General features: G+C 45.9%; 1 protein-coding gene across 3 annotated transcripts in view; it reads left to right on the top strand.

The window, feature by feature from the left end:
- Positions 1 to 14697, top strand: part of FKTN (fukutin) — a 534769-nt gene that overhangs the window by 204249 nt on the left and 315823 nt on the right. For all 3 annotated transcript variants that reach the window (XM_069630830.1, XM_069630831.1, XM_069630832.1), the window contains one exon: positions 4314 to 4446. In XM_069630830.1, the coding sequence (XP_069486931.1) occupies positions 4314 to 4446 (133 nt within the window). The remainder of the gene's footprint in view (positions 1 to 4313; positions 4447 to 14697) is intronic.

Below are 14697 nucleotides of genomic sequence, written 5' to 3'. Positions count from 1 at the left end.
GTAGCTCCTCTTTTACAATATGCGGGCATTTCTACTGATACACGTGTCAGTTTCACCCTTCAAAAGAGCACTGTAACTGCAACTGTAACTATTGGCGCCACTTCTGTTGCAATCCTCGTTCCTCAGCTGACCAGGCTTTCCTGCGGGGAGACAAGTTTTCACTGAATAGAGGCTAACCCAAACAGATGTTTCGCGCATGACAGAATGTCCGGGTCTACGTCTGTGCCATATGATCTCAGTGTGTGGGCCGTACCTTCAATTCTGCAGTTTTGTTTCCTCTCTTGGGCCCCATGAGGTTGCGAGCCTCCCCAGTCACCGCTCAGCTTCGTTCCTCTTAATGTGAAGGCCATCCGGTGCACTTAGAATTTCCTGGGGTCTCCAGCACGCACAACACTGCTCATCCGCGTTCAGCCGGTCCTCTGCACCGTGTCAGCGGGGGTTCTCGTGCCTGATAGCCTCATAGACAGGCACTGTTTTTTTCTGCTATGCCTGATCTCTCATCATGCGCCGGTCCAGATCTGCCTCGTTATCTACAGTGCAGCTCTCGTTCCCGCAGCGCAGCTGTTCCACAGCTTGTTCCTTTGTTCTCCGACATCCGCCATTTTGGTTATTCTACTTCACAGATTCCGTAAACTTCTCCAGAGTATATTTCACTAACTGTTCTGCGATTTTCACCGGATTTACGGTCCCATTCTGCCCCGTGCATTCATGCCTCAGTAGTGTCAATTCAGCAACTCGCAGGTTCCGCGGAACGCACCTAAGCTGAGGATCATTAAAGGATAAGCAGGAGCACCTCAAAGTCATGTCTTCTCCCATGGCCATTTACCAATGCCCCTCCCCCCCCCCAACCTATTTTTACTTACTTAGAAAATACTCCCTTTGGGAAAGAGACTTACATTTGTACTCTGTAAAAAATCGTTTTACTCCCACTTTTAAAAAATAGGGAGTTAAATACCCCCCTTCAAAATCTTATCTGGAGCAGTGACTGGACATATGACAGAAAACTCTGGCTGAACCCACATTTTACAAGGAGTATCGCCATGTTATCGAATCAAAATGCCTTTTGAATGTCTAGTGTAGCTGCAATTGCGTGTTCTTTGGTGCATATATGCTCCATTATTTTAAATAGCCGCCACCGATTAAGAGTGGTAGAGCACCCGGGAATAAATCCTAATTGATGCAGGTGTATCGTGTGATGTCAGTCTGTTCGCCAGGATCTTTGCAAATATTTTGACATCCGTGTTTATTAGGGAGAGCGGTCTATAGGAGCTACAATATTCCACTGGCTTATTTGGCTTAAACAAAACTGTTATAACCACCTCTCGCATGGTAGTTGGCAAGACTGGGACTCCAAGGCTTCTTCCCACACTTTAGGCAAATAAGGACTTAATGATAGTTTTGCTTTGGTTATAAAACTCAGCTGTCAGGCCATCAAAAACTGATACCTTGTGCGGAGGTTATCAATGGCTTAGACAATCTCTTCAAGGGTGACCAGAAGATCTAACTGGGAGCTTGCTTCTCGTGACAGCTCTATAAGTGGAAGATTCTCTGGGAACCTTTCGTTGTCCATTTCTAGGAGTGTCATTGCATTTGTATAATTTAGAATAGAAGGGATGAAACACTGCATTAATATCTGCACTATGGTCCACTAGAGCGTCAGCCTTGTTTCTAATAAGCGGTATGCAGTTACTCCCTCCAACCTGATGTATTGCCCAAGCTAACAGCCTCCCGGGTCTCTCCCCCTTCACATATCTTCTTGCTGGTGTGGTATAGGAAATTTCAATTCCCTCTCTTCATTTTTCCTAAACTCATCCACTGCATCCTTGACCGGCGCAAGCGTTGCTCTAGGGGGATTTGAGGTGTGGCCTAGCTGCAGCCAGCACAGGTCTTCCTCACAATTCTTAATGTGATGCCTAATCACTTGAGCACCCCAAATTCCGTGGCCATGGTGATGCCTCGCTTGTATACTTTCAAGGATTTTCCAAAGTGTACTCAGACCTCATTTGTGTAAAAAAAAATAACTTAATATAATCCTGTATATTGGATTCCAAGACTATCTTGCAATGCCTCCGGCATGAAGCTCCATCTATATATTTGATCAGAGAGACCAGCTAGTTTCAGGGTGATGAGGATAGGCGAGTGGTCTGAGTAGGTTCTGTCAAGAATCTGGCCGGTGGATGTCCCATTCATGAGCACGGCCGAGACTAACCACATACCTGTTCTAGACAAGGAGTCGTGGACAGAAGAATAGAACTTGTATGCAAGCTGGGCGATTACCCGATTAGAATGTTTCAATACTTCAGAATGAGGACGCTGGCCTGTCGCTGGTGACCCTTGTTGCCTCAGGAACCGAATTCTTGTGAACCTATAGACATGATAGCGAGTGGCATAGACCCCAGGAGACTTGTCTGTAGACTGGATAAAGCATGTCAGGCCAACCAGGTACCTGTCAATGGGGCCAAAGCGAAATGGGAGAAAGATTTAAAGATTGTAATATAGGGCGAACAATGGCTACACTGGTGTCGCTTAACAAGAGGTCTCCCTTAACTTAAAGTTCAGATGAATACAATTTAAAATACTCCAACTACATTATACCCCCGCACGCATTTCACAATTTTGACCAAATACCAGTAATGAATGTATGAAATGTGGTATGGCTGCTGCTGTCAATTTTCTTCCTGCCCTGACCCACTGTGTTCCACCTACTCCTCACCTGAATCACTGGTTTCTGGACTCAAGTGCCGGCTTGAAGTCCTTCTCCTTTTTGTGAAGGTAGGATCTACCTCGAGAGGAAGCCACAGTGGCTGCCTGTGGACAGCAACCCTGTGGCCCCTCTCCCGAGGAAGGCCAAACCCGTTGAAAAAGCCCGATAGGCACAAAAAACCCCGGTGTAGGAGATGACTTGTGGCAGTGAGATGTCTTGGAAAGTTCGAGGTCCACCTGCTAAACAGCGCAGTTCACCAAAAGATAAGTCCACAGCAGTGTAGAAGGACAAAATGGGCATACTGCGAGTGAGGGCTGTTGCAGTACGGAGAGGTCCGCAAAGGTGCAAAGATAGCAGCACCGAGGAAATCCAAGGAGGGTTGGCTCAGGTCAGAGAGCAATGGAGGAGAGAGCTGACCGTACGAGGGCAAAAGAAACCTCTAAGCGGTCGGAGAGAACGGTAAGTGCTTGTCTCCAAGAGAGACAGAACAGAAAGAGAGAGACCAGAAAATGGGAAACAGCGAAGCCCAGAGAGATGGGTGAGCGTGGAGACTCAAAGCTTAATAAGAGAAAGGGGGATAAGGAGAGAGCGAGAGGAAAAGGAAAAGAAATGAGGAAAGACTGAAGGGGAGAGCCCCTGAGTAAAGGTGAAAGGGAGAGAGAGTGGTACTGCGGGGCTATACCCGTCAACAAAGAAGCCGGCAAGGGAGACCGGCAGAAGCCAGGAGATGCTGCGAAAAAAGGATAGGACGTTCCATGAATAGGAACAAAGAGGAAAACTCACAGCGTATCACTGCAACAAAGGGCAAGGGAACGTAGTGGTTGCAACGCGCCAGCTGCTGGGAGTTCGTGGGCTAAGAACCTCCCGGCAGTGGCCATATTGGAAAAAGACTAGACCGTAACGAGGGGACCATGGAAAGCGTAATGGAACAATCAATGGCGGGCCAATCTCCATTTGTGCCATATGCGCCAAAGCCCTGGGCGCATGACAGCTGCAGACTCACTTCATAGGTACTGAAACTGCCCACCGATTACTCAATTCTGGCGGGGTTGGCAGAGGTCCTAGCTAATAATAAATTATCCCCTATGCTCCCCCCAACCCTAAATACCTACTGGGAGATATTGGGAAGGCCACTGTGAAAATTCACAGGTTTTTTAACCCGTGTTGAATGATTGCTATAAAAAACTATTCTGAAATACTGGAAATCCAGAACAGCCCCTAGTGTAACTGAATGGCTCAGAGAACTACCCTATGTTAACGAGAGGGAGGAAGGATACATTGTGTCGACTGTGCCCAGATGTAGACCAAAGGACATTTGGGGTCCGTTTCGGGACTACCTATTGCAAATGAACGATGCAGAAGGGTGGGCTGGAACGACACGTTAGCTCTTATGAGTGTGCAACAATATACAACAACCAACACTATATCATATAACAAGCTGATAAATAGTAATAATTGAATGTCTGCATTATTTTATGTTGCAATTTCTCCGTCCATATGGTTTGTCATTAAAGTAACGTGTCTGCTACTATGTTAAATAAAAGTTTATGAAAAAGAAAGGTATTGTGGGAGATAAAATGTTTTTTCCTCTTTGCTTGTTCTTTTTTAGACCTGAGCTGTTCTTGGTTTCTCTTGATGGCCTAAAAGTTAAAATCCCCCAAAATCTCTCACGATTTCAAGAAGAGATTGCTACAGCGCAGGTTCTTGAATGTAGGTACCGAGAAGCACGAGCTTTCTTTCAGGTTAGTGGTTGTCACAGTAATTTTCTGCTTATCTGAATTCAGAAGCAACAGAAATTGGCCTTGAAACTTCATGTAAAAATAGTGATATTCTTTAGTCCTCATCATTCACACTTGCTCATTTCTCCTTAAATGAACTTTTTAATATAGTTGAAATGACATTAGTCTGTTTCCCCCTGAATGCTTGCTGGCCTGTGTGTTATGCTGGTCTTTTACACAGTTTGTCTCTTTCTCTCCTTGATGCACATACAATCTGACCAAATTGGAGCCATTGCCTTTTCAATGACCTGTTTTTCTGCTTGTGATCTGCAAGGTGTACCTGGTCCCGTTTGCTTGGGGAAAAAGAATGTTCATAAAAATCGACCCAATACTGCTGCAATTGTTTTTGTAATGTGGTTGTTTCCTGGAGCATAATTTCTACATTTTGACTAGGAAAAGCCAAACGTTATGGAAGATGTCCTGGTAATCTGTGGGGAAAAGGACTGTAGGGTACTGTAGCATTTGAAGCAATTTGTAGTTTCTCATTAAGTGCAGGGCCCAACCTTGACATTTTTCTGTAGTTCTCTGTAGGGCAAACATTTCACTTGTCCATTTCTGTTTTCACTATCTTGCCAGAGAAAGGATACAAGTTACTCTTTACTAAATCAGGACTTCCTGACACAGTGCCGGGCACATTCTTTAGCAAATATGTCCAGAAGGGGGCCATCCATGTCCTTAGCGTTCCATAGCCAATGTGAAAGAAGTGAACCTTAATGCAGTTAATTATTATGTTTGATTATGAGTATTAGCCATTCTCTAGCATTGGATATTTCATAGATTAGTTTGCTTTGAAGATTGCAAGAATCCTAAGCAGCATGAATATTTGAATTGTTTGGCGAAACCCAGAATAATGTTCACCTTGGTGAACTTGTGGGTTCTGGCTTCATACAAGAGAAGACGAGTGATGCTTTATGCCGCATAAAGAAAGGGTGGATGTGCAGCTGAACCCGCTCAATGGACCAGCCACCCAAGACCCTCACCTGCTTCTCCTAGGTTTGCCTCTTTTCTGTGACTGAGAAGAACTAACAGCCTAACACACAAATGCGCACGCACACTCATACGCACCCCGGTGCATCCTTGTTTGCACATTTTTTTCAGACTGCTCAGTGCCTTCTTGCTGCTGGCATTTTCTCCTGCCTGTGTCCTTTTATCACGACTGAATTTCCAAGAACCATATTTTTATTAAAGGAAGTTGTACAGGATGGGTCAATGTCATGCTATGGAAAGGGTTATTATGGCTTACCAACCCAAGACGTCGGTTCCTTCTACTGTGCAAAGTGTCCTCAAACGTACTCTCACCGACTCTCACTCTTCTCTCTCTTCCCCTCTCTCATTTCCTGCACCCTTTTCCCTTCTCCAATTCTTACAGTTCAGATTCTAGTTCCTTAATTTGTTCACAGTTATTCTTGAGGGCTCCTGGCTGTCGCCTTTAAACTCTGTGCACATGGAGGAGCTCCCCAGAAGCATTGGGTAGAGCTGAGCTATATGCCTTAGAATAGGTTCCTTCTTCTAACAAACATTTTAAATTAAGTGCTCGTCGGGTTGTCGTACAAAACTCAACTTTGTCCTCTGTCCAAACCTAAGCTATCCTTCTAACTGACCCTCCCACTAGCAAAGGAAAATAAACTTAGCCCAGAGGAATCTTCTTACGCCCTCTCGCTTGGCATATGCTGGCTGGTACATGACTCTCTCCCATCCATGTCTCTGGAAATGTTCCTTTAGAACCCCCCCGGTTTCACATACAGTTTAAGCAAATAACAAGTCTCTTGGATTCCAACACAAATATAACTGGTGTACTCCTGTGCCCTAGCAGCAAGTCTTGGGTCTTGCCTTTTTACACATTCAATAAAAAGAAATCTCTTAGATTTGTAGATCTTTCAATTGGTCCATTGCTGTCTCCCAGTCAACCTTCGAGGACATCTCAGGTTTATGCCAATAGTAAGGTCTTATGGTTCAATGGGGACCGTCTGTTTCTACTTGAGGATGGGTTTGCAAGGTTGTAAGTTTCCACCCCGTGGGAGTGGTTGGGATTTGTGGCCTGCACTAGACTCTGGGCTCTCTCTGCCAGGTTTTCCCCCCGTTTGGTTCATTTGCTTCTGTTAGGTAAGATTGTATGCTGTACCCTTTAGGTGCACTGCAATAACCCTGACCTCTTGGCAATAGTGGCCCAGCCTTTGATATAAGTCTGAACTACACAGGTTGGTAGTGTGGCTGAGCAGCCAGGCTTATCATAAGAGGTGTCAATGTGAGCAGTAATGTTGTGACACAGAATTTCACAGTACAGTTATTCAAATAAACACTTACACTCAAGGTTTCTTGATACAACAATTATTAATATATATGTAACACTTATAATACACTTCAAAACACACTCTGTTTCTCTAAATCAGATGATACCCATTCGGGATGGCACACAGACGCTTTCTACACCCTCAGCTGACTTAAATAGTTAGGACACTGTGGATATTTATTTATCACTGGTACATTTAGAGCAATACTGAGTTTGGTGTAAAAGCTCGAAGAGAGGAATAAAACAAAGGTTAACAAGTAATTCACAAACAGGTAAGTACTTTTTGTAACCTTGGTTTTACCCTTTCCTGGGGAAAAGATAAAGCACAGAGTCAAAGGTAAGACGAGTTACTCAGGGAGCAAGGGCAGCCAATGTTAATTGCACAATGTCAAGGGGAGCTGAAGATCTTCTTTGGAGGTAGGTAAAAAGTCTTGCACAATGTTTTTAGAAATGTTTGTAAAATTAGAACACTTGAAGGGCCACAAGCTGGGAGGCTTGTGAAGGGAAAAAGCTTTAGCAACTCTGCAAGGTAACCAAGACAGGTGTCAACTGAGACCAAGTAAGTCTACACAACGAGAGGTAAGTTCTCTCAGACTTTACAGTACCGTTGGTTAGAAGAAATGGTTCCATCTGGCTTCTGTTCCTGTAGAGCTCTGCAGATCCTGTTGTTCCTGAGCCTCAGTCGTGGGGACAAGAGGGAGGAAGTCTAGGGACTCCTGATCTGCAATGGGAAGGTCAGCGGCAGCAAAGGGCAAACTTTAATTCAGCGGTCCTTCTGCGTTTCAGCTCCTCGCGTCTGACAACAAATAGCAACACTGCGGTTCTCGGATACCACTTCAGACTTTCCTTGCTTCTGGGGTCCAGCACTCTGTTGAGGTGGCTCACGCTTGGTCAGTCCTGCATCAGGAAAGTCCAGAGGATCTTCCTGGCGCTTGGGTCCGACTTAAATGCAACACACACGATCTGGTGTTCCTCTCCCTGGATCTTCAGTTCCAGCAGCAGCAGCAGCAGTGGAAATGTAACCAGCTTTGAGAGGATGTCCAGACGGTCTTACTTTGGAGTTGACTGGTCCCACCACCTCAAAGGGAGAACTCATCCCTGCAGGGCTTCTCTAGTCGAGGGGAATTCGGAGCTTCAGCACAGCAGCAGGGCTTCTTCGGGCAAAACAATGGCCCAGGAGTTGCAGCAGGCGCTTCTTCCAAGTTCTTCTTTGGATTCCTTCGTCCAGTGATCGACTCTGCCTTCCAAGCCAAAAAGCCTTGCCTTTTATGCAAGTTTCTCCCATTCATTCCAGCATAGCTTCCAATCACACAGCAGGGGGGCTGTCCTTGCGGGACAGCCTGCCGGCCAATCACCTTTGGGTGCATTCCTGTAACCAAGGGGATTAAGCACAGGGAGTTTCGGGCACTCGTGAAGCCCACCTAAGACAAAACGAACAAAGAGACCAAACCTGGTTTGGCGCGCAGAGTTAATCTCAAGAAAGACCTTTACAACAGAAAATGGTGAAAAAAGAAGACCGGGGCCATTTTGATGAAATGGGCACCAATGGGTGCATTACCGTGGCGAACGCAGCCGAGGTAAAAACACACAATGGTAGTGAAAAGTAAACCACCGCCACCAGCCATTAATTGTAGAAAGGGTAACATAAAAATGTTACCTGAGAAACTAGACAAAGGGGATGCTAAGTAACCCCTCCACCACCCTATTGTAAAATAGTGTGTGCTGGGTCTAGAAAGCTACAAAATGTAAGTTAAGGCAATTTCACTTCACTGCTCTTGGAAACAGAAGTTTCACCAAGAGAAAGTATTTAAACCTTGGGTAATTCTAAGAGACTTCCTTGTGCAACTGCACTGAAGGGGCTGTGTGACACCATGTAAAGATGATACCTATGAAGTTTGTCAGACTCCAAAGTCAAAGGAAACAGAGAATAAATCACATTACAATTACATGAGAGAGAAAAAGTCCTAAAGTCCAGCAAAAGAGATGGGGGTCTCTAAGGTAGAAGGGAATTAGAACATTTCTTAGAATTCTCCCCAATAGCTTCTCTGAACCCTTCTCTGGTATTTCTCTTAAGCTCTTGTTTCTGTGAATCCCTTGCCTGGTCTGTCTTCCACGTTCACACTCTTTTGGAGTTTTGTTTGCTTTCTGGCTTCTACTAGACCCCCTTGCAGGTTATGGCTATCTGGTTTACATCCTTTTGGTATTGGTCTTGCGTTATGGCTTCTCTTAACCCCTTGTGGGTTTTAACTTCACCTGCTTTGGGTATTTTGCTCCCTTTCTGGTTTCTAATAACCCCTCACGGGTTCTGGCTCTTAGGTTCCCTGTAACGGCTCCATACGTTACGCAATGACCAGGGAAATCATTGGCAGATGCATTTGCAAGGATCACTATGGCAACGATGGAAACAAGCTTACCTATCCAAGATGGCCACCGGCCGTAACTACGCATACTACACATTGCATTGGATCCCTAGCAACAATTACCCGAAAGCTGTGGTAAGCTACCCGTTGCAATCATCTCCGTGTTGCCTAAACGCTGTTAAGTTTGTGCTTTCTTGTGCTTCTTCTCCCGTATTCCGTTCCTCTCTTCTCCTGGCTCTCCCCTGGTTTTCGCTATGTGGTTCCACGGAACTCGCTCTCCCCTGGTTGCCGCTGCGTGGTTCCTCTGAACTTGCTCTCCCCTTTACTTTCACCCTCTGCCTGGTCCCTCTGCTTCGGCCATTCTTTCTGGATCCAAGCTTTGTTCCGAATACATTTTCGCTGATTTCAACATCTTTCCCATGCTGACTGCCCGCGGTCCTTACCTGCTACAGTTATCATCTATAGGGCACGGCAAGAAGGGTTTTTCCTTTTGAGACCCAGCTCTCCGGGTGGCCCCCATGCCTCCAGGTCTCACTCTGGGTTGGCACGGTGGCGACCCGGAGTGATAGGCCTTATCTATTCTCTACAAAAGACGGGAAGAACTGGAAAGAAGATTCCGACTCCGACTCCAAGTCAAAGATGGTGAGACAAAAACCTGACATTCACCCACTTTTTCTTAATCTTTGAGGTTTTAGAGGCCCATCTTAGGCACTTGGTTCGCTTTCACATTGTTTCGGCTCTTTGTCGGAGCGACTCAGAGCTCAACCGCCCTCCTCCCTCTCCTTTCCAAGAATCAAATACCTGTGACTCTGTGGTGGCGTTCTTGGGGCAGGCAGTGGCTTCCTTTCGATGTGGAACCAGGCTTCTCGAGTTGTCTGTTCCCTGTTTCTTCCTCCAGGTGCCGCAGTTCAGGCACACTTGTCTTCCACCTCACTCATGGCTCGGTCTCGCTCCTCACGAGACCTTTGTGCTTGCGGCCTTCTGTGCTCCTTGGCTTGGCAGTGTTCCGCCCACCATGTATGAATCCTGGTCCTGCCTCCAGGATGTGTCAGTGGCTTCCGTTCTGCACGGTCTCTCTGATTGGCTTGCTCCCCACGGTCAACTGCTCCTGTCATCTAGGTGAGTGTCAGTTCCCAGGCAATCAGGGTCTGCAGCAGACGCTGAACCGCACAGACGAAACCAGCTACAACCAGAGTATTGCAAAGGGAAAGTGGATAAAATAAAAAAAACAACACAGCCTCTTCTCCACCAGTCTTGCAGTTTGCATATGGGAAAGGGAGTTGGGCATGAGACATAGAGAAACTTGTAAAAGTGTAAATTAGCATTTCATCTCTTTCAGAGAAATCACCCCAATAGCTTTCCCTGTGTAACTAGTGCTCTCCAAATTACCTGTGTTCCCCTCTGTGGTGACAAAGAATGAAGAGACTGACCGAGTGGTGCCATAGTGGTTGCTGTAGACTTTTAATACATCAAACCTACCTTTCCCCAACACTACAGGGATTTCCTTACCTAAACTAGAAAACTCTGGTGCTCATCACAAAGTCTTTGTGAGTCGAAACAAAAAGGAACTGTCCCAGTCACAAATGTTCCTACTCTATCCCTGTCACTACAACAAAACCCCATAATGTCCAGCTAATGTTTGTAATCCAGGAGAATGACTCCTTTCTCCTGAATACATAGCGTAAAAATGCCTCTCAGGTTGTTCAAAGCAAAAGTTCCATAAAAGTGTGGGTTCTCCGTAAACCAACAGAAAATCATATAGTTAAAGTTCTTGTGGGGCAAGGAGAATGACTCCCTTCTCCTAGTTGGTTCCTCAATGTCTGTCACAGTTCTTAACAAGGTTTGTAGTTCCCATATGACGGTTTTCACAATCTCTTGGTTTTGCACCTTTCTTGCTCTGCTCCCACTGGGATGATGAAGCCGTTCCTGGAGCCCCTCTTGACTTTTCAATATCACCCTTTTGTGGAATTGACCTGGGAACTGTATCACAAAATGGTTTACGTTTTTCTCTATTTCTTTATGGGTTACAGTCTCGTAACTTCCCACTCCCCTCCCGGACTTGTACGTGTTCCCATTACCTTCTACCCGGGAACTCTTAACTGGTTTCGCCAGGGGTCGCGGGTTTGCTCTTCCTACTTGAACTTCTTCCTTCAGTAGTCCTCATCTGTATCTCGCCTCTCTCACATCAAGTTGTTGTGGGCTGCCTCGGTGTCGCTGTCAGATCCCTTGGTCCTGCCATGGTAGGTTGCGCGTCCTCCACGGTCTCCCTCCTTCTACTGATAATCACCTACATGGTTCTCTGAAGGCTATGGTCGGCAGTCTCTGCACCATTGTCGACCGCCCAGTCCACCCCCTACAGGTCTTGCCACCACCTCTCATTCTGACAGGTTTATCACGCCAGTTCACAACCGACTCGCAAAACACTTCTCTGGCATCCCGCTATTCCTCTTCTCAGCCTTGGAGACAAGCTTTGTTGCAGTCTCCCGAAGGCCTACGTCCGCTTTCCAGGTTTTGTTGTAACCTACTTGGTCGCCTGGTTATCCTTCTGATCGTATCATAGCTTCCAGTTTGCCAGAACAGCACGGCCCATTGACGGACAGGTCAGAGGATCACTAGGAACAGCGTAACATCCATCCTATTGACAGCAGCTGTTCTAGCCTTTGTCCTGCTTGAATTTAGTGTTTTTGAGCACTTCTTTGTCTCAGTACCTATGTCAACAGGAGGGTTCGATGTTTTACAATTACGCATGATTAAGATTTGGTCGTTTTCGTAAGCCTACCTGTTGGAGATTTACAGGGACTTTGCCTCCCAATTACGCCCTTATCCTCACGAGAGAAGGCCCTCTCCATGAGATCCTCCTGCATGTTACCACCCCTAGGGGGACTATTGGTTAGCGGCCTCACCTCCCTAGCCTCATGGAAAGCGCATCTCCCCTGGGGAGGAGTGACACCATCTGAAGGATCGTCGCACCTCCGAAGGGGTAATTAGAAGAGTCTCTGAGATTGCTCAGGTTAGTTCTGAGATAAGTTTCACTTTTCTACCAGTAAGTTTTTCCTCACAAATGTAACTATTTACAGAAGTTGCTAAAGCTAAATAAAGAATTTGTAATGGGCAAGTTCCTACTGTAGAATATTTTCACAAGAGTTCAAAAACTTCAGCATCTTATTGTTTCAAGCCTTAAAAACTCATGTTGAGTTTACTCCACTGAGTGTATGATAAATAGTGTGGCTCATTTAAGAAACCTGAGCTGCCGGCATCAAAACAAACATGGTAATTTCTGATGTAAAACGCACCTGGACACTGCACATTTTTCGCACGCTCTCAGGTACTCCTGTTGTGTTTTTCTGCCAAGAAGTTGTGTGTTCCTGTGGGCCTCATCTGCTACAATATGCATCCGAGGGAACGCGGCTGAACAACGCTAAATAACATACGCACAAGTCTGATGCCGTGTAATTGTGGAAGCGCGATAAGCATGCAGACTGCTAAGCAAGTTAACTGCACAATGGCAGTGCTGAAAAGATTAAGTTTCTTCATTCAGCACAATTCACAAAGTATTAATTCCGGACTGTCCAGCACGGAAAGATCCAACATAAATCTACGCTGTGCTCCCAGCGTGAGGTTTATATTGTCCCTCGCTGCCTGGAACATGATTCTTCAGTCGGGAGTCTTTCTTCCAATGTTTTTTGCTGTTTCCACAAAGATTCTATTCTACTGAGGTCAACTCTCAGTCACTGTAAACGTTTTTATTGTTTCATGAATAATATTGTAAACTTCAAACTGGGCATTAAAGGAGTGTTTCTAAAACATGACCTACAGGATCTAAAGCGAAGGATGAGAGGCATTTTAGAATGCCTTACAAATTCCAAGCTAGCCTTGCCCAATCATTGCCTGCATTTATTTTCTCCATCTTGGGTTGGGGAAAGGTAACCTTCCTATATAAAGGAAACAGTCAAGGAAGATTACACTAAACATCTTATAACCCCAGGCCCCAAATCTTTCCCCCACATTTCTAGCATAACCACCTGCTGTTGGTACACCGTCCGCCGCACCTGTGCACCCTGCTGGGATGCCTGCAAGACCTGACAGTACCCCCAACCCCTGCAAGGCCGTGTCACCAAGGATATTTAACATGAAACCTTGCCATCAAACGGGGGGCGTGAATTTCAGAGGCTGCTTCCCAAGACCTCTGACATACTACAATACTCCTTGCACCCTTTGTTGAGATGGATTTCTAGAATCTGGCCTGGTGGACAGATTTTAGGAGGCCACCCTAGTTACAGTGAACAGGGCTAACCTCTGAGAGGTTAGCCAAAACCCAGTCAAGGAAGTAGTGGCGAGCAGGCAAGCTATTCTCAGGAGAATGTCAGAGGGGTCAGCGGTCCACAATCGGTACACACAATAATTCAATAATGTAGGCCGGTAAGAACAAACATAGTATATTTATTCTAGGCCCAAAACACACACTAGAAAATTATTGAACAAGCAGGTGATATTGCACAACAATTATATACATTATAAACATATATACAGTCACCATAGGTTCTTAGAAATGCATTCAATAACTTAATCAACAAAAGAAGGTAAGTGTTGCAGTAAGATGTAACCAAGTCACAAGAATTATACCCTAACTTCAGAAGTTCAGTTCCTATGAAGAGTGGGGCCTTGTGCCTAACGATCACAATGCTTTTCTGATGTAGGTAAAGTTCTTTTGTTGGTGAAAAGTTCCAGAGAAAATATTCAACAAAGGTTACTGGTAGGTAAAAATGTGTGTTTATCTTTCAGATACAACTGCTTTAGACACGACTGATCAAAAAGCAGTGTAATGGAATACCTCCATTTTATTTTAAGGTATGTTCGAAGGAGAACTTGGTGGAACAAATGCGATGCGTTTACCTACCTCCTGAATCCGATTTTCCCAGAGCACTCGACTGGGAGTCGCTGGATGTAGGTTATCCTGCTGTTGGTTCCACTGAGAGGTGCCCAGGAGCTGTGGGTGCAAGGATTCTTCCGGTCGGTTCCAAGAGCAGAGTGCAACCCTTGGCGATGAAGAAATGCAGAAGGCACCAATGCATACCTCTTCAGGACACTTCATCAGACGGGGGGAAAGTGAGTTCCAGCGACGGCCAATGCAAACGGGCAGTAGCAGGCATCCTTTCAATCATGGTTGAAGACCTTCCAGAGCAGGATCCCTGGAACATGGGAGGCTGAAATTCACCAGAGAAGCGACTTACACCTCAAGCTGGTGACCACTGTAGGTCTGGCGACGAATGCAGAACAGCGATGCTTCTAGCAAGGTAGCTCACTGAAGAGCTGGTCAGTCCACCAGGTGCTCCAGGGACACTTGCAAAAGCTCAGGAGGGCTGGATTCTCGAAAGCGTACAGACTGGTTGGTCCCAGCAGTCCAATTGTTGAAGCACTGCTGGTGGCCTTTGCAAATTAGGTAGTCCAGCAGGGCTTCACCAGGCTAAACGCAGGAAGGCATGCTGGGCTTGTTCTGGAGTTGTCCACGGATCTTCCCTTGGCTGCTCTTCTACACAGGATACTTGGCTCCAACGCTGATCGGAA

Source organism: Ambystoma mexicanum, chromosome 6q, assembly GCF_040938575.1.
Source record: "Ambystoma mexicanum isolate Mex_15411 chromosome 6q, UKY_AmexF1_1, whole genome shotgun sequence".
NCBI lineage: Eukaryota > Metazoa > Chordata > Amphibia > Caudata > Ambystomatidae > Ambystoma > Ambystoma mexicanum.
This window is presented reverse-complemented; position numbering and strand designations above follow the sequence as displayed.